The 20577-nt window shown below is 38.2% G+C and overlaps 1 protein-coding gene across 1 annotated transcript in view; it reads left to right on the top strand.

Moving 5' to 3' along the window:
* The window catches only part of OPHN1 (oligophrenin 1), a 441200-nt gene that overhangs the window by 119984 nt on the left and 300639 nt on the right, over nt 1–20577 (top strand). The window contains exon 3 of the mRNA XM_032475625.1: nt 10780–10875. Within this exon, the coding sequence (XP_032331516.1) occupies nt 10780–10875 (96 nt within the window). The remainder of the gene's footprint in view (nt 1–10779; nt 10876–20577) is intronic.

Genomic DNA, 20577 nt, shown 5'->3' with positions numbered 1-20577 from the left:
AAAACATTCAGTCATTCCCTATTAAATGTGACATCGGCTTTTATTAAGGCCTTTATCAAGCTCCCTTCTGTTTCTAGTTGAGTGTTTTCATAGTGAGTGGGTGTTGGATTTTATAAAATAATTTTCAGCATATATTGAGATGATAATAGTAAGGAATTCTATTAATATAGTGTATTATATTGATTGATTTTCATATGTTAAATCAGCCATATATTCCTGGAATAAGTCCTACTTGTTCATGGTGGATAATCCTTTTCTATGATTCAGTTAACTGGTATTATTTTAAGTATTTTTGCATCTGCATTCATAAGGGGTATTGGTTTATAGATTTCTTTAGCTATATCTTGGTCTGGTTTTAGTATTGGGATAATACTGGCCTCACAGAATGAGATAAATATTCACACTTATCTTATTTTGTGAAAATTCTGTGCAGGATTGGTGTTAATTCTTCTTGAAATATTTGGTAGAGTTTCCCACCAAAGCAAACTTGTACTAATATTTCCTATGTGGGCAGTTTTTTTTTTTTTTGATTACTAATTTACTCTCTTTACATGTTATATGTCTATACACATTGTCTATTTCTTCTTGAGTCAGTTTAAGTAGTATGTGTGTTTCTAGGAATTTAGCCATTTTATCTACATTATCTAATTTATTGGTGTCCAATTTTAATAGTATTCCTTTATAATGCTTTTTATTTCTATAAGGTCTGCAATGATGTCTCCTCTTTCATTCTTGATTTTAGTAATTTGAATGGTTTTTCTTGGTAATTATTTCTAAAAGTTTGTCAATTTTGTTGATGTTTTTAAAGAATCAATGTTTGATTTCATTGATTTTCCTCTATCATTTTCTATTATCTTTTATTAATTTCTCCTCCAGTTTTTATCATTTCATTCTTTCTGGTTGCTTTGTGTTTACTGTTCTTTCCTTTTTCTATTTTTTTCTGGTCAAAAATTACATTATTGGTTTGAGATGTTTCTTTTTTGTTAATACAGGAATTTGAAGCTATATATTTCCATCTAAGCACTGTGATAATTTTACATCAGAAGTTCTGGTATTCTGTATTTTTATTTCCATTTATCTCAAAGTATTTTTTGATTTATTTTTTGTTTTCTTCTTTGATCCATTGATCATTTAAAACTGTGCTGTTAATTTTCCACAGGTTTGTGGATTACCCAAATTTTCTTCTGTTACTGATTTCTAATTGTATTACACTGTGGTCATAATATGTACTTTATATGATTTAAATTCTGCTAAATTTATTAAGGCTTTTTTTTTTTTTTTTTTTTTTGTGGCCTGAGCATATGGTATAGCCTAGAAAATTTCACTGTGCACTTGAGGAGATTGTATATTTTCCTTTTGTTGACTGTGGTGTTCTTTCTCTCCCTAACTTACTTCACTTAATATGATAATCTCTATCCATGTTGCTGCAAATGGCACTATTTCATTTTTTATGGCTAATATTCATATATATGTATATGAATATATATATATATATATCTCACATATTTGTTATCCATTTATCTTTCAATGGGCATATAGATTGCTTCCACGTCTTGGCTGTTGTAGTAGTGCTGCTATGAACATTGGGGTACATGTATGTTTTCAAGTTAGAGTTTTTTCCAGATATATGTTCAGAAATGGGATTGCTGGATCATATGTTAACTCCATTTTTAGTTTTTTAAGGAACCTCCATACTGTTTTCCACAGTGGCTACACCAAACTACATTCCTACGAACAATATATGTGTACTCCCTTTTCTTCACACTCTCTCTAGAATTTCTTATTTGTAACTCATTGATGATGGCCATTCTGACAGGTGTGAGGTGATACTTCCTTGTAGTTTTGATAAACATTTCTCTAATAGTTAGTAGTGGTAAGCATGTTTTCATGTGCCTGTTGTCCATCTGTATGTTTTTGGAGAAATGTCTTTTTAGGTCCTCTGCCCACTTTTTGATTGGGTTATTTGCTTTGTTTTGTTTTTCTTGGATATTGAGTTACAAGAACTGTCTGTATATTTTGGAAGTTAAGCTCTTGTCATTCACATCATTTGCAAATATTTTCTTCCATTCTGTAGGTTATCTTTTCATTTTGTTGATGGTTTCCTTTGCTGTGCAAAAGTTTGTAAGTTTGTTTAGGTCCCAGTTGTTTATTTTTGCTTTTTTTTTTTTTTTTTTGCCTTGGGAGACTGAACTAAGAAAATATTAGTGCGATTTTTGTCCAGGAATGTTCTCCCTATGTTCTCTTCTATGAGTTTTATGGTGTCATGTCTTATATTTGAGTCTTCAGTCTGAGGCTGTGTTGATTTTTCATCATTCTTTGTTTCTTTCTGTTCCATGGTCTGGGTTACCTTAATTAACTTGTCTTCATGTTCACTGACTCTTCTGCCTGTTCAAATCTAATCTTGGGCTTCTGTAGTAAAAGTCTTATATTAGTTATTGTACTTTTTAACTACAGAAATTTCAGTTGGCTCTTTTAAAATTATCTTTAACTATTGTTAATCTCTATTTAGTGACACATCTTTCTCATTCGTTCCTTTAGTTCTTTAGACATGCTTTCCTTTAATTCTTTGAACATATTTAAGGTAGCTAATTTAAAATCATTTTTCAGTAAGTCCAATATCTGAACTTGCTCATGGAGAGTTTCTATTTATATCATTTTTACTTGAGTATGGACCAATATTCTCTGTGTCTTTGCATGTCTCATAATTTCTTGTTGGAAAGAGTACATTTAAAATAATATAATCTGACATCTCTAGAAATTAGATCCTCCCCAGTTCCCCAGAGTTTATTATAAAGTGTCTATTTTTGTTGTTTGCTTGTTTTTTGATCTCCTGGAGTAATTCTGTATTAACGTGTATATTTTTTGTTGTGTGAAGCTGCTGCAATCTATAGGTTAACTTATTGTTCAGCTAATGATTGGACAGTGATTTCCTGAAATATTTTGAACCAATAAGTCTGCTAGCCTTTGCTGAAGGGCTTTGTGTATGTGTGTGGTAGGGCATGCCCTTAACATTCAACCAGAGTTTACAACTCTGCCTTACTGTTCTCTCCCTGCTTGTGCGGGTCTCAAGGGCAGCCAGAAGAGAAAGATTAGGGCCTTTTCAAGTCTTTTGTTGACATACACACAGCCCAGAGTATATATACATTCCTTTTCAAATACATGACTTTCTGGATTTCTAGGACTAAGTTGCAGTTTTGCAAAGACCCCTCTCTGGGCATGTCATTCTCTATATTTTTTGCCAAGTTCTTTGTTCAACTTCTTGATAATTCCAACATGTACATTGCTTCACTCCACCACAATCTTAAACAATTTCAGATTATTGTATTTGGTAAATGCCCCAATTGCAGCATAGTTTTCATAGGATGAACTTTGGGTTAGGACAAGGAAACATATACTCTAAGAATGGAGATTTCCATACCTGTTTCAAACTTGACAAATAATGACATTTCTTATATAATTATGAGTTTACAGGGTTTGGAGTGATGTTGTGAATATCAGGATGATAAGGAAATAAGTGTTTCATCCATGACAAGCATTTCTAGGTTATCTGTCAATTCTTTGGAGTCCAGATGTCACCCATCACATCTATCTAAAATATTTGAGTCTTTCCTGGAACTTCTCTTAGTACAGAGGCCAAATAAATAAGATGTTCTTTCCATGAAGAGCTGATAATTTATGCTTGTATCTTTGTGAATGTGATTTGTCTGCATTGTCTTATTTTTTTATTTGTTTATAAAGTGAGGATGGTAATAGTTACCTTTGAATACTTGGCAACAGTAAACAAAGTGTTGTGGAAAATCTTTCATAAACATTTTCAAGCTCTGTTCAGATGTAAGGTAGAGTTTTCAAGTCTAAGTTATCTGGAGAAGAATGTTGATGCAAATAATGAGAAAGGGAATGACTGTAACTCCTTCCTCATTCCATGCTTTTACTTACAAAATACTGTAAATGTTAGAAATTATAATATTTGTGGCTTCTGAAATGTTTATATAATTCTAAATGAGGAATGATTTATAACTCTACCTTGCTTGGCTCAAGTAAAATTTATGAAATCCTAGTATGTGTGAAAGGGCAATATAATGAATATTTATATTTAATTTCCCTGAGTGGCAGACTGGATAAGAAAGCAAGAACCTTCAATATGCTGCATACAAGAGACCCACTTTAGGGAGAAGGACACATATAGATTGAGAGTGAAAGGGAGGAAAAGGATATTCCATGCCAATGGAAAAGCCAAAAAAGCAGGCATTGCAGCACTGATTTCAGACAAAACAGACTTTAAAACAAAGGCCATAAAGAAAGATAAAGAAGGACATTTTATAATGATTAAAGGAGTGATATAAGATGAGGATATTACACTCGTTAATATATATGCAACCAATATAGGAGCACCTAAGTACATACAAGAATTACTAACAGAGACAAAGGGGGATATTGATGGGAATACAATCATAGTTGGAGATTTTAACACTGCATTAACATCACTCGACAGATCTTCCAGACAGAAAATAAACAAGGCAACAGAGAAATTAAATACTACAATAGAAAAACAAGATTTGGTGGATACTTTCAGAGCATTACCCCCCCCCCAAAAATAGCATATACATTCTTTTCAAGTGCACATGGAACATTTTCCAGGATCGATCATGTACTTGGGCACAAAAGAAACCTCAACAATTTTAAGAAGATAGAAATTATCTCAAGCATCTTTACTGACCACAATGCCATGAAACTGGAAATCAACAACAGAGAAAAAAAGGAGAAAAGAAGGAAAGCATGGAGATTAAACAATATGTTATTGAAAAAGCATGGATCAATGAGGAAATCACAGCTGAAATTAAAAAATACCTTGAGACAAATGATAATGAAAGCACAACCACTCAAAACCTATGGGACACAGCAAAGGCAGTGCTAAGAGGGAAGTTTATAGCGATACAGGCCTTCCTCAAAAAAGAAGAACAATCTCAAATAAACAATTTAACCCACCACCTGAATGAATTAGGAAAAGAAGAACAAAAAGCCCCAAAAAGCAGCAGAAGGAAGGAAATAATAAAGATCAGAGAGGAATTAAATACAATAGAGATTAACAAGAGCATAGAAAAAATCAACCAAACCAAAAGCTGGTTTTTTGAAAAAGTAAATAAAATCGACAAACCTCTGGCCAAACTCACAAAGAAGAAAAAAAGAGAGAGCACAAATTAGCAAAATAAGAAAGGAAAATGGAGAAATTACAACAAACAAAATAGAAATACAGAATATCATACGAGAATATTATGAAAAACTATATGGAACCAAACTGGATAACCTAGAGGAGACAGACAAGTTTCTGGAAACATACTGTCCACCAAAACTGAATCAAGAAGAATCTGAACACTTGAACAATCCGATCACTAGAAAGGAAATAGAAATAGCAATTAAAAACCTCCCTACAAATAAAAGTCCAGGACCGGACGGCTTCGCCGGGGAATTCTACCAAACATACAAAGAAGAACTCATACCAGTCCTTCTCAAAGTCTTCCAGACGATTGAAAAGGAGGGATTACTCCCAAACTCATTCTATGAAGCCACCATCACCGTGATACCAAAACCAGGCAAAGACACTACAAAAAAAGAGAATTATACGCCAATATCACTGATGAACATAGATGCCAAAATCCTCACCAAAATTTTAGCAAATAGAATCCAGCAACACATAAAAGAGATTATACATCATGACCAAGTGGGGTTCATCCCAGGGACACAAGGCTGGTTCAACATATGCAAATGAATCAGTGTAATACATCACATCAACAAGAGAAAGGACAAAAACCACATGATCATATCAATCGATGCAGAAAAAGCATTTGATAAAATTCAACACCCATTTATGATAAAAACTCTCGCCAAAGTGGGTATAGAGGGAACATATCTCAACATAATAAAAGCTATATATGATAAACCTACAGCCAGCATAGTACTCAACGGTGAAAAACTGAAAAGCTTCCCACTAAAATCTGGGACAAGACAAGGATGCCCACTATCACCACTCCTATTCAACATCGTCCTGGAAGTCCTAGCCACAGCAGTCAGGCAAGAGAAAGAAATAAAAGGGATCCAAATTGGAAAAGAAGACGTAAAAGTGTCATTATATGCTGATGACATGTTACTATATATAGAAAACCCTAAAAGGTCCACACAAAAGCTACTACAGCTGATTGAAGAATTCAGCAAGGTAGCAGGTTACAAAATTAACGTTCAAAAGTCAGTTGCATTTCTTTACACTAACGATAAATCAACAGAAGAAGAAAGTAAAGAAACAATCCCCTTAAAAATAGCACCCAAAGCAATAAAATATCTGGGAATAAATCTAACCAAGGAGGTGAAAGAATTATACACAGAAAACTATAAACCATTGATGAAGGAAATTAAAGAAGACTTTAAAAAATGGAAAGATATTCCATGCTCTTGGATTGGAAGAATCAATATTGTTAAAATGGTCACACTGCCCAAGGCAATCTACAGATTTAATGCAATCCCTATCCAATTACCCAGGACAGATTTCACAGAACTAGAACAAATCATAATAAAATTCATATGGAACCATCAAAGACCTAGAATTGCCAAAGCATCACTGAAGAGAAAGAAAGAGGCTGGAGGAATAACTCTCCCAGACTTCAGACAATACTATAGAGCTAGAGTCATCAAGACAGCATGGTATTGGTACCAAAACAGACATATAGACCAATGGAACAGAATAGAGAGCCCAGAAATGAACCCACAAACTTTTGGTCAACTCATCTTCGACAAAGGAGGCAAGAATATACATTGGAATAAAGACAGTCTCTTCAGCAAATGGTGATGGGAAAACTGGACAGCAGCATGTAAAACAATGAAGCTAGAACACTCCCTTACACCATATACAAAAATCAACTCAAAATGGATTAAAGACTTAAACATAAGACAAGATACAATAAACCTCCTAGAGGAAAACATAGGCAAAACATTATCTGACATACATGTAAAAAGTTTTCTCCTAGAAGAAATAAAAGCAAGAATAAACAAATGGGACCTAATGAAACTTACAAGCTTCTGCACAGCAAAGGAAACCAGAAATAAAACAAGAAGAAAACCTACGGAATGGGAGAAAATTTTTGCAAGTGAAACCGACAAAGGCTTGATCTCCAGAATATATAAGCAGCTCATACGACTCAATAAGAAAAAAATAAACAACCCAATCCAAAAATGGGCAGAAGACCTAAACAAGCTATTCTCCAAGGAAGACATACAAATGATCAAAAAGCACATGAAAAAATGCTCAATATCACTAATTATCAGAGAAATGCAATTCAAAACTACAATGAGGTATCACCTCACACCAGTCAGAATGGCCGTCATTCAAAAATCCACAAATGACAAATGCTGGAGAGGCTGTGGAGAAAGGGGAACCCTCCTACACTGCTGGTGGGAATGCAGTTTGGTGCAGCCACTATGGAAAACAGTGTGGAGATTCCTCAAAAGACTAGGAATAGACTTACCGTATGACCCAGGAATCCCACTCCTGGGCTTGTATCCAGAAGGAAATCTACTTCAGGATGACACCTGCACCCCAATGTTCATAGCAGCACTATTTACAATAGCCAAAACATGGAAACAGCCTAAATGTCCATCAACAGGTGACTGGATAAAGAAGTGGTGGTATATTTATACAATGGAATACTACTCAGCCATAAAAACCGACAACATAATGCCATTTGCAGCAACATGGTTGCTCCTGGAGAATGTCATTCTAAGTGAAGTAAGCCAGAAAGAGAAAGAAAAATACCATATGAGATCGCTCATATGTGGAATCTAAAAAACAAAAACAAAAACAAACAAACAAAAACAAAGCATAAATAAAGGACAGAAATAGACTCACAGACAGAGAATACAGACTTGTCGTTACCTGGGGGGTGGAGGGTGGGAAGGGTTAGACTGGAATTTCAAAATTGTAGAATAGACTACACTGTATATCACAGGGAAATATACACAAAATGTTATAACTCACAGAGAAAAAAATGTGACAATGAGTGTGTATATGTCCATGAATGACTGAAAAATTGTGCTGAACCCTGGAATTTGACACAACATTGTAAAATGATTATAAATCAATAATAAATGTTAAAAAAGAAAAAAAAAAGAAAAAAAATAGGGGGGGTTGTCGGTGTTCTCCTTTAGTCTGTGTGCTTTTAATGTGAAGCCTTTCTGTCTTAGTCCTGTTTTGGAATCTCAGCTTGCTGTTTTCAGAGGCCCTCCTTTGGCGCCCTCTTCTGTGGTGCTCCCAGTACCTGTCGGCAAGCAGATGGCGCCTCCTCCTAACACTGGGTCACGTGGCGCTCTCCTCTACTGTGCCAGATGGGTCACTGCCCCTCCTGATGCTGCAGTCAGATGTTGCAGACTGGCAAGGTAGGAGGGCGTGTCGTGCCCCCTCCCAGCACCTCGGTCAAGGGCTGTGTTCTTGCCTGAAAGGCGGGGGGCATTCTCCCTCTACCTGAGCAGGTAGCTCGCTGCTCTGTGATGCTGCACGCTCCGCCCTGGTCGGAGCTCTGTCCTGGTCGGTGCTTAGCAGGTGGGCTCGGGGAAGACCCAGTCACAGTCTTCTCCCTGCTCCAAGCCAGAACCCAGCTCCTTGTTTGTCTTTGTGGAGCAAGTTCTCTGAGGGACCAGGATGGAAGGATCCTTTCTGCCCCGGGCTGTAGGCCAGTCTCAGTCTGGCCTTTGAGGCTGCTAAGCCCTTCGGTGGGGGTGCAGGTCTTGCCCCCGCCTGGGTTGTAAGCACTGGAGGATATGGCGGCTGTGCCTGAGCCCCGCCTCTCTTCCCCCAAAAAGTTTCCATGGGTTTTCAGAGATGGGGGTATGCACCCTTCCCCCGAGAGCACATCAACCTTGCTGTTTTATGGAGGGCCCAGATTGTTCTGCCCTGTGCACCCACAGCCATGGCGCGCACCCGCTTGCGTTCCCCTGGGATGTCTCCGTGCAGCCACCCCCGCCCTCCGCCTGGCTTGGGCAGCCTGGCCCTGCCCCTTGCTGCTGGCCTGCGTCTCAGGCTGGGTGTCTGGGGGGACGCTCTGTGCCCATTTAACTTAGTTCTGTCAGTCAAGGTCTGCTCTGTATAGATCCGAGTCTCGGAGGCTCCCCTTCCGTCCCACTGGCCTCTCAGTTGGAGAGGGGAGACCCAGCGAGCGAGCGCCAGTCCTCCTTTGCCGCTCCCTCCCTGCAGGACCAGTCCAGCTCTGCTTTGCCTTTTCTTCTCTCTTTTTTCCTTTTCTCCTACCAGATTTTTGGCGTCTTTATCTTTTGAAGAGGGCGATGTTCTGTAGGAGTTCCGCAGGTGCTCTGGTTGGCTGAGTGGGTCTGTAGATGTGGGTCTTGGTGTATTTGTGGGAGAGGGTGAGCTGCGAGCGCCCTTCTACTCCACCATCTTCTCAGAGTCCGGATCAAGGCTTTAAATACTGAAAAGATGTACTCCTGGGAATAGGACATAGACAAGATGGTAATAAAATTCTTGGCACATTAATATTCCAGCCAAATGCCTGAACATATTTTATTGTGTTTAACCATGATAGCCTTACCACGGTTGCTTTTCATTGAAGGGAGTAGGTGCTGCTTGTATTGTCTCCCTTTCTATTAGGATGAAAGCAGAAACTCTCACCACCTTGTGTATCTGATTTATGTGAAGGTGGAGGATGATGAAAGTAGAGTGAAAAGAGAAATAGGAAAAGGGAACCAAAAGTTATCGAGAATATGGTCTTAGTGTGCCATTTTGGTGAGAACAGTAGTCCTCAAACTTTATTTAAAAAACATACTAATTCCCTAGGGGTTATATCAAAATACAGTTTCTGATTCAGCAGGTCTGGGGTGTGATGTGGGGATGTGTATTTCCATCAAGCTCCCAGGTGATGATGATACTTCTGGCCTGAAAGTCACTCTTGGAGTAGCAAAGTTGGAGATTTGGCTGGCTCTCTTGGTGAAGGTCACATTTGAAAAAATTAAGTAGAGATTATTTATCAAAAAGATGGCTGGTTGTGATTTAATTTTATATCATCATTAAACTTTTATATAATAAAATTCAAAATCATTGACCAAAAAGAAAAAAAATTGACTATACCACCCTCATTTTTTTCACCCATTATTTCCTTATTTTAGGTCCCTCAGTGAATACTCTGTGAGCAAGTTAAATTTGTTCCTCTGCCAGAAAGTATCTTAGTCCAGGCTGCCATCTGGTTAATGTGGAAAATGTCCAGATGTTGCCTGTGTTGTCATGGAAAAGGCCCTGGAAAGGAAGACAGACTACCTGGCTTCTAGTTCCAGCTCTTCCAGCTAGCTCTGGGAGCTGCAGCTAATTTTTTTTTTTTTTTTTTTTTTTTTTTGTGGAATGATTGTGGATATTTAGTGAGAGGTGAGAAAACATGTAGTCTATTGTTCATAATGGGCAGTCAGTAAAGCTTAAGGAGACCCACTTAGGAGTACAACTAAGTAGCTTTTATGTCTTATAGACTGGGTAGAACAAGTCAGAGAAGACAGGACTTGAGAATAAAACATGCCCCATAACTTAAATGAAGGACTTCACTAAGGGATGTGTAATATTAGTTGCTCAAACCTTCCATTGAAGGTTTGATCTTTTGTTTAAAGTCTTCCCATGCAGTTTGCTACCTGATGGGAGCACTTCGCTTTGCTTTTCTCGCATGTGCCCTAACATAGGTGAGGGAATCAGGCAAAGGATAGCAGTGGTGAACATTTCTCTTGTTTTCCCTTCCTTTACAGATTATTCCTCTGCTGTTCAGAAATTTTCCCAGACGCTGCAGTCCTTTCAGTTTGATTTCATTGGAGACACTCTGACTGATGACGAGATTAACATTGGTAAGTCTTCAGCTACATGTGGCCGTGTGCCTCTCAAAGCAGGCCTGAGACCATACAGCCTCCTTGGGTTTTAGATATAGAGAACTTAGGCATCTTTATCCTCTATGCCCCAGTGCCAAGCTCCTAGGAGACTGCTTAAGAAACATAACGAATCCTTCTCCCCTAGTCCCATTTTCTCCTCACACAAAAGGAATCAAATGATATCTCTCATATGTCCATTGAGGCCTTTGACTCAGTGTGCAGGGGGATTTTTCTTTAAAGATTCTAACATATGAAAATACATTTTTTTTTTGGTAAAAGATAGATTAAGAGTGATTTTGGGGGGATTTATTGTCCAAAATAGTTGGAAGTAAGAGTCTTCTGAATAACACATTCCCCTAGAAAGTTTAAAACTACAATTTATATATGTATAGATTTTCAGGCAACAGGAGATTTGGCATCTCCATTGGGAACTGAATTTAACAACTCGCTTTATGAGCTGTGCAATTTTGGATAAGATATTTCCTCTCTCTGAGCCTTAGTTTTGTACCTTTTAGAATTTGGTTAATATCTATCTCTCAGGGATGTTACAAAGAAGAGACTGAACAGTAGAAGTAAAAAGGACTTTGTGTTTCTGTTAGTTATGAAGTTAAAGTAGTGTCAGCAAACTATGGCCCTTGGGCCAAATCTTGTCTGCTGCTTTTTTTTGTAAATAAAGTTTTGTTGGAACACCGTTAAGTATTGTCTGTGGGTGCTTTTGTAGTACAACTGCAATGTTGAGTAGGAATAGCAGAGACTAGATAGTTTTCAAAGCCTCAAATATTTGCCCTCTGGCCATTTAAAAAAATTGTTGACCAGTGAGTTAAAGAGTTGGTGTAAAGCATTTGTTAGATGAGATCACAGAACTGCTCTGAATTATCTGATGTCACTGAAATGTTAGTAACACAAGCGTATTTATGAACCCAGACTAAAATATAAAAGTGTATTATTATTATTAAATCTTCATTGCAATAAATATGAATAATATGAGTATCAAATTACCTATGATAACAAGATATATTTCAGCACAGAAGCTATTGGATGTATTGACATATTATCCTTAAACTCTTTTCTGTACTTGTATCTATTTTATGTGTATGTAATTTTTTTAACATTTTTAATTGAGTTATAAGTCATTTAACAATGTTGTGTCAAATTCCAGTGTACAGCACAATTTTTCAGTTATACATGAACATACATATATTCATTGTCACATTTTTTTCACTGTGAGCTAGAAGATCTTGTATATGTAATTTAGTTCATACTAAATATATAATTTTTCTTCTCAACCTTACATTTCATCAAAAGCATTTTCTCATGTCATTTAAAAATTTTTGTAAGCTTGAATGGGGGGCAAGGACACTGTTTTGTTCACTACTGTTTTCCCTAGCATGTAGAGGAGTGCCTAGCATATAGTAGATGTTTGTTGAATGAATAGTAGACATATTCAAGTTTCATCATTATAGGAGCTATATTTATATACTAATCAACTATTGTTGGAAATTTAGCTTATTTCCAATTTTTCCTGATTATGTATAATACTGCAGTGAGTATTTTTATGAGATTGATGACTATAGTTTTGGCTAAATGTGGCAGTGTAAGTAATGAGGCAGACATTTGCATTTGGATTATTTCTTTATTCACTCTACTTTCTGCAAATCTATCTTGGTCTAAGGGCATGGCTAATTTAAAAGTTAATATCATGGACTCTGGAGTCAGACAGCCCAAGTTTGAACTCTGGCTTTTGCAACATATTGGCTGTGTAATCTTGGCAAGTGACTTCACCTCTCTGTTAATTTTTTTTCCATCTGTAAAATGGGGATGAGTTGATTAATGCCAAGTCTACACAGTGCTTGAATAAATGTTAGCTATTTAATCATTATTGTTAGTACAAGATTTGATTATTTTGTACTTTTCAATGGAGACTGGATGTTTTTGTGTCCTCCACAAATTCATAGGTTGAAATTCTAACTGCCAATATCATGGTATTAGGAGGTGGGGCCTTTGGGAGATAATTAGGTCATGAAGGTTGAACCCTCATGGATGGGATTAGTGCTCTTATAAAAGAGACTCCAGAGAGCTCTCTCACCCTCTTTCCATCATGTGAGGATACAATGAGAAGTTGAGAGTCTGCAGCCTGGAAGAGAGTTCTCACCAAAGCCTGACCATGCTGACACCTTGATCACAGACTTCCAGCTTCCAGAACTGTGTGAAATAAATTTCTATTGTTTATAAGCCACCCAGTCTATGATGTTTTGTTATACCATATCAAACTAAGACAGAAATTGGTACTGAGAAGTGGGAGTGCTGCTTTAGCAAATACCTAAAAATGTGGAAGTGGCTTGGGCAGGGGCTGGAAGAGTTTTGAGGTGCATAATAGAGAAAGCCTAGATTGCTGTGAGTGGAACTTTAAAGGCGATTCTTCTGAGCACTCTGAAAGAAAAGAGAGTGGGAGAGAAAGCTTCAGTATTTCTGGAGAATACCTAAGTAATCAGGAATAGAATATTGATAGAAATATGGTTGGTAGAGTCCAGAGGAGTGTATAGCTCAGTGTTAGAGTGCCTGCCTAGCATGCATGAGGTCCTGGGTTCAATCACCAGTATCTCCACTTAAACAAACCTAATCCCCCTCCCCCCAAAAAAAAGCAAAAAAAAAAAAAAAAAAAGGTGATGGAGTCCATTCTAATGAGGCCTCAGACAGAAGTGGGGAACATGTTATTGGGCAATAGAAAAAAGGTGATCCTTATTGTAAAATGGTAAATAGTTAGGCCAAATCGTTTGTCTTCTACTATTCTTTGGAAGGTAAAACTTGCAAACAACAAAATTGGATATTTGGCTGAGGAGATTTCTAAGCAAAGTGTTAAAAGAGTGGATTGATGTCCCCTGACTCCTTATACTAAAATGTGAGAGGAAATAAATGAAGAGAAAATGGAATTATTAAGCAAAATGGAACCAGAACTCAAAGACGTGTCCATATTATAAAAAATGAGAAGTATGTTTGGAAGAGAACACTAAAAAGTGTGGTGAACCTACGATTTGAAAAGATTAGTGTCGGTGTGAACCAAGGACTTAATCAACCATCTCAACAAAAGCTAGGAACAGAGACAGTATTATACCAGCAGTAATACTGCCTGCTAGGACTGAAGGAAACAGAGAAAGCAGGACAAACTGAAGAAAGACTTTTTACATCCTACAGGACCAGGCCATAGAGCAACTTGGCTGTGAATATGCACTATTTCTCAAGATAAGGGATAGAGGACCCTGAAAGTTATTCAGAGATCATCAGGGCTGCCACTCCCACCACAGGCCTAGAGTGCATAGACCCTGGTGGGGCAGGGCTGCCTCTGCCTAGGTCTTAATGGGCAAGACTAATACTCAGGGAGCTGTAGGGGTGAGGTCATTCTGCAGAACCATGAAAGTACAACACCCCTCCATGCCCCTTCAAGACAGAGAACCAAGGCATGAGCAAAGCCACTGAAGAGAGCAACCGTGTGTGCATCCCTCCACCAAACTTTAGGGGTGATATTGCTGCCTCAGTGGGTCCAGAAGGCTGGACTGCTGCCCCAGTGGGTCTGTAAAGCACAGTGTGAAGCCAAAGAGCATTATTCTCAAGACTTAGGATCATATGGAGGTTGCCTTGCTAGATGTTGGGCTTGCTTGGGACCTTCCTTCTTTCTTTTCTCCCTTTTGGAGTGGGAATTTCTATCCAATGCCTGTCCCATCATTGTATTTTGGAAACATGTAACTTGTTGGGTTTCACAGGTTCACAGCTAGAGAGGAATTTTGCCTCAGAATAATTCATACCTGAGTCTCACCAATATTTGATTTAGATATTTAGAGAAAACTCTGGACTTTAGACCTAAGAGTTGGTGCTCAAATGAATTAAGACTTTTGGGACTGCTGGGATGGAATTAATGTATTTTGCATGTGAGAAGGTTACAAATTTTGTGGAGCAAGGGGAGGAATGCAATGGACTGACTATTTGTATCTTCCCAAAATTCATGTTGAAAGCCCCCTAACCCCCAGTGTGATAGTAACAGGAGTGGACCTTTGAGAAATAATTAGGTAATGAGGATGGAGCCCTCATGAATGGGATTAGTGCCCTCATAACAGGGACCCCACATTGCTCTCTAGCCCTGTTTTCATCATGTCAGGATACCGTGAGAAGTTAGAAGTCTTCCAGCCAGAAGAGGGCACACCCAGAACCCAACCATACTGGCACTCAGATGTTGGACTTCTAGCCTCGAGGACTATGAGAAATTTCTATTGTTTATACACCACCCAATCTATGGTATTTTGTTATAGCAGCCCAAACTAAACATGTTTCTTTCTTAAAAATAACTACTACTTGCCTGTTAATTGGTAACCTTGAAGATTGCATATGCATGGTATGTGGAATTCCTAAATTTCTCTTTTTTTCTGCTAGAAGGATCTAATTTTGAACAGATGCCTGTTTTCCCTAAAGCCAACCAACGGATCTGGGATGTGTCTGATATCATCCTTTATGCTGAACTTTGTGTTTCAACTCTCTCACCCCCCGAACCCTAGCATAAATGTCAACTAGAGCTATGCAGGAAAAAGAACGGGTGTGCAAGCTTGAGCATAATGGCTCATGAACAAAAATATAAGTGACCACCCCTGACACCGCCAGGTTCTTATGGATATCTGCTGGCTGTGACACATACTGTATGCCTTACAATAACCCATTAACTCAGTTAGCATTTGCCTGCCAATTCCAGAAACTCCTAGTTATCATCTGACTGTTGCTTTTAGGGATGCTGCCTCATGAACTGACCTTTATTGATGGGGACTGAAAAGAGATTTTGAGAATTTCAATGGCCTGTCATTGTCATTGTCTGTTGAATTTGTCATTTTGAAAGCTGGGATTTGTGGTGTTAGTGAGGGGAACAAACAGTGTTCCAACAGCTGAGGCTGAGGCTCTTTGGAGGCTTTGAGGAGAAATCTTAGCAATCTTACCGGGAGGCTATTGTTGGGAAAGAACAGTTGCTTTGGAAGCTGAAACAGCAGAATGTGCCATGCCCTCCAATTGCCAACACTACTGGCTCTGAATGAATACATCTTCTGTTTCACTGGAAAAAATTGGTAAAATTATATTTAGGATGGAATTTTGGGTTGAGATTTTAGATTTCACATTACATGTGAAGAGAGTCTTACAGTTCTTTCCATAATGGATTGTAAAAAGAGTTTAGATAAAATATTTGTAAACATAATGATTTCTAATTTCAGAGAAGATGGATATTACATTTAACTTATAAAAATGGATGAATGCAACCTTTATAAAACTCTTCAGCTATAAGGTAAGAATACTGACATAATATACCAACCATATAGTTAGAAGATACCAAGAATATATTAAGACTATCAAGAAATTAGAATTTATAATCTGAAGTAGTCCTAAACATCTGTATACTAATAAAATTCCAAATGTAACAGATATGAGTCCCCAATTAAAACCACTGATTTCAAGATGCTAATTTCAAATTAAAGAAGTAATGTTACAATCAAATTAACATTTAAAAAAATACTTAAATTACAACTGATAACACTTTACTGTTTTCTATTATCAGGCAAGGCAGCACCAGGACTCTGATAATTAGAAATATATCATGGACAAGGAGGCCATTGACAATTTTCTAGGAACTTCCTGTATAGCATATAATAGCTAAAATACATTTATTAAAATATTTTACCTATACAAATTTAACCCAGGGAAGGCTAAGCATTTTCTTTGATTTGAAAATGCTTTGTGTGCAAGTCAAATGATAAAAATGATAAAACCAAAAGTACCAAAACTGTGCATAGGACAGTTTAAAAGACGTGGTTGTATTCAAACTATTTCCATAGGGAGAACCTTCATTAATAAGGAATGTTTTAAAGAAAAGGAAGAAAACTTGGGGTATTATAGAGGCAGGTAAACAAGGACGTCATCTGCAAGTCTTGTGGGAGTTATAAGGAAGGATGGTGATGGGTTTTTTATGCAAGGGCAGATTGGTCTTTTGCAGTTTAGCTGTTTTTCAGAACATAAAAGGGTATTTCTTAACTGTCTCTACTTTCCTGGAGCCCAGGGCTCAGATAAAGTTCAGCATTGTTAGTGGTGTAGGATTCACAAATCAGTGCATAACCCAGAGTACTTTCAAAGGGAAATGCCAGCTCCTAGGGTCCTAAACATCCCATGGGGGTGTTTGATTGAAGAAGATGGCATGCATACAGAATGAGGAGACTGCAAGGCATGAGTGTCACCCTCCCCAATTCTCATGGACTTCTTATACTCGCCTGCTGTGTTTCCCATCTGACTGATCTATAGACTGTTGGATAGGTGCCAGCTAGGGGCAAGTAGATGGTCTAAAACAATCCTAACACATTTCTAATTGTAGACTGGGAGAATGAGTGAAGTGAATGTCAATTTCCTAGGAACATCCTTCAATAGGCTCAGGCTTCAGGCCCCTCTGCCATTCACTCCTACCCTGTTATAAAGGTCTCATAGACTCTTGTAACTGCACAATCTTAGCTTGCCCTTCAATCCTGTCCTTGCCACCAACCTATATCCATGGTAATGACCCTTCTAATACCTTGGATTACTGGTTCTCTATGGGGAGTTGGTAGGAGTTAGACACATGATCTTACAGTTGGCTGAAACTTGGTTCAGATTTTTACCTATTTTTAAGCTGTGTGATCTTACACAGCTTTTATTTTAAAAAGTAATAATTGAGTGTATTGGTATTCCTGCATTATAGTAAAAATGTGGAATAGAGAAAACAATATTAATAGATTTCATTTGCTGCGTACCTACTAGGTGCAGAATGGTTTGCATACATTGTTTAATTTTCAGAGCAATTCTAAAGAGGTTGACTGAAGCTAAGGGAGGTTAAGAAACTGTTAGAAGATGACAAGATACTATACATAGAAAATCCTAAAGACACCATCAGAAAACTACTAGAGTACATCAATGATTTGGTAAATTTGCAGGATACAAACTTAGTATACAGAAATCTGTTGCATTTCTATACACTAACAGCAAACTGCCAGAAAGAGAAATTAAGGAAACAGTCCCATTTACCATCCCATCAAAAATAATAAAATACATAGGAATAAACCTACCTAAGGAGGTAAATGAACTGTACTTGGAAAACTGTTATACACTAATGAAAGAAATTGAAGATGACACAAACAGATGGAAAGGTATACCATGTTTCTGGATTGGAAGAATTAGTATTGTTAAAATGACCCTACTACCTAAGCCAATGTACAGATTGAATGTAATCCCCATTAAAATATGAAGGACATTTTTCACAGAACTAGATCAAGCAATTTAATAATTTGTATGGAAACACAGAAGACTCTGAATAGCCAAAATAATGTTGAAAAAGAACAGAACTGAAGGAATCATGTTCCCTGACTTCAGACTCTACTACAAAGCTACAAAAATCAAAGCAATATGGTACTGGCACAAAAACAGACAGATAGATAAATGGAACAGGAGAGAAACCCGAGAAATAAACTCATGCACTTATTGTCAATTAGTCTATGACAAGGGAGGCAAGAATGAATATATAGTGGAGAAAAGACTGTCTCTTCAATAAGTGGTGATGGGAAATGGATGGCTACATGTAAAAGAAACATTAGAACATTCTCTAACATCATACACACAAATAAACTAAAAATGGATTAAAGGCCTAAATATAAGATCAGAAAACATAAAGCTTCTAGAGTAAAACATAGGCAGAACACTCTGACATAAATCCTGGCTATGTTTGTTTGGATCTGTCTGTGAAAGCAAAGGAAATAAGAGCAAAAATAAACAAATGGGACCTAGTAAAACTTAAAATCTTTTTCACAACAAAGGAAACCATCAACAAAAGGAAAAGACAGCCTACTGAATGGGAGAAAATATTTGCAAATGATATGACTGAGAAGAGAAGAGATCCAACATACATAAACAGCTCATACAACTCAACATCAAAAACAAACAAACAACTCTACTAAGAAATGGGAAAAAGACCTGAATAGACATTTCTCTGAAAATGGAATGCAGATGGCCAATAGGCACATGAAAAGATCCTCAGCATCACTAATCATCAGGGAAATGCAAATCAGAACCATAATGAGATACCACCTCAAACCTGTCAGAATGGCTATTATCAAGTAAATAACAAATTTTGGTGGGAATGTAAATTGGCATAACCATTGTGAAAAACTTTATGAAGGTTTCTCAAAAACCTAAAATAAGAACTACCATATGACCCAGCAATTCCATACTCCTGGGTATATATCAAAAAACCCCAAAAACCACCCCCCCCAAAAAATGAAAGCACTAATTCAAAAAGATACATGCACCCTATTGTTCATAGCAGCATTATTTACAATTGTCAGGATATGGAAGCAGACTAAGTGTCCATCAACAGGTGACTGGATACAGAAGATATTGTATATATACACAATAGGGGTTCAGCCCAGATGGTGAAGTAGAGAGATTCACAGCTCGCCCTCTCCCACAAATGCACCAGGAATTGCATCCATAAATCCACTGAATTGCACAGAACACCTACTGAACTCTGGCAGAGTGTGTCTTGCTTTGAGATACAGGAGGATTCTCACAAAATCTTGTAAGAAAAACAAAAAGAAAAAAGAAAAAAATGATGCAGGACCAGTCCTATAATGAGGGAGCAGCATAGGAAGAAAGGCACCCTTACACTGGGAAGCTCCTTCTCAAACCTGGAGGTCAGTTGGGACAGAAGCAGAGCTTCTGAGGCTCGGAGGAGAAAGTGGCAATCACTCAGCAGACAGAACTAAGGGAAACTGACATGGAAGGCCCCTGCAATCCCTGGCCCTAGACACAAGCCAGCAAAGATAAGCCAGGAAAGGCTGCTGGAGATCGGTGAGGACCCCAGGCAGAGGGCTGGGGCCCAATGCACAGAGGCAGTCTCAGGAGACTAGAGGGTAGTGTGAGCTCTGGCTGGGGGTGTGGGTGGAACAGAACAGCCTGGGACCCCCATAAAAAAGCACCACTTTTGGTGTATGTGTTAGGGGAGGAGCTCAAGGCAGCCACACCATATCCATGTTGTCCTCTTGGCTCCACTACTGGTGTGCTCTCATGAGAAGAGAGGTGGGGCTCAGTCATAGCCATCACTGCTGTGTGGAGGTGGGGCTGAAAGCTGAATCCATACCTTGTGGCACTGCAGCTTCTCACGTGGGACTGAGATTTGTTTACAGCCCTAGGCAGAGAGGGTAGATTTTCTTTCTCTGGACACTTTATGGACCTGTGTCTCTGGGATGAACAAACAGTGAGCAGAATTCTGGCTCATGTTAGGGGTATGTGTAAGTGTTTACAACAGGCAGGCATACCAGACCTTATGCGGAGGTGTGGCTGGGGTCTGTGCTGACCCTGTTGTGCACCACAGATTCAAGTGTGTGACTGCATGCTTACTATGGCGGATCCTAGTGCCTGACATTGGCAGATCTGCACTGGTGGTTCCTGGGGCTCAGAACCTGGAGGACACCAGAGCAGGTGCCTGACATTCCTGCAGCTAAGGCAGGGACAAAGGAAGCATCAACAAAAAGCACTTTTTAAGTACACATAACATGACAGACAACACCAGAGAGGGCACTTCCCAGGGGACATCTCCTGCCTACCCTTCTTCCAGGTGAAGAGCTCTAATCCTGTCTA

Source organism: Camelus ferus, chromosome X (assembly GCF_009834535.1).
Source record: "Camelus ferus isolate YT-003-E chromosome X, BCGSAC_Cfer_1.0, whole genome shotgun sequence".
In the NCBI taxonomy this organism is placed as follows: Eukaryota; Metazoa; Chordata; class Mammalia; order Artiodactyla; family Camelidae; genus Camelus; species Camelus ferus.
This window is presented reverse-complemented; position numbering and strand designations above follow the sequence as displayed.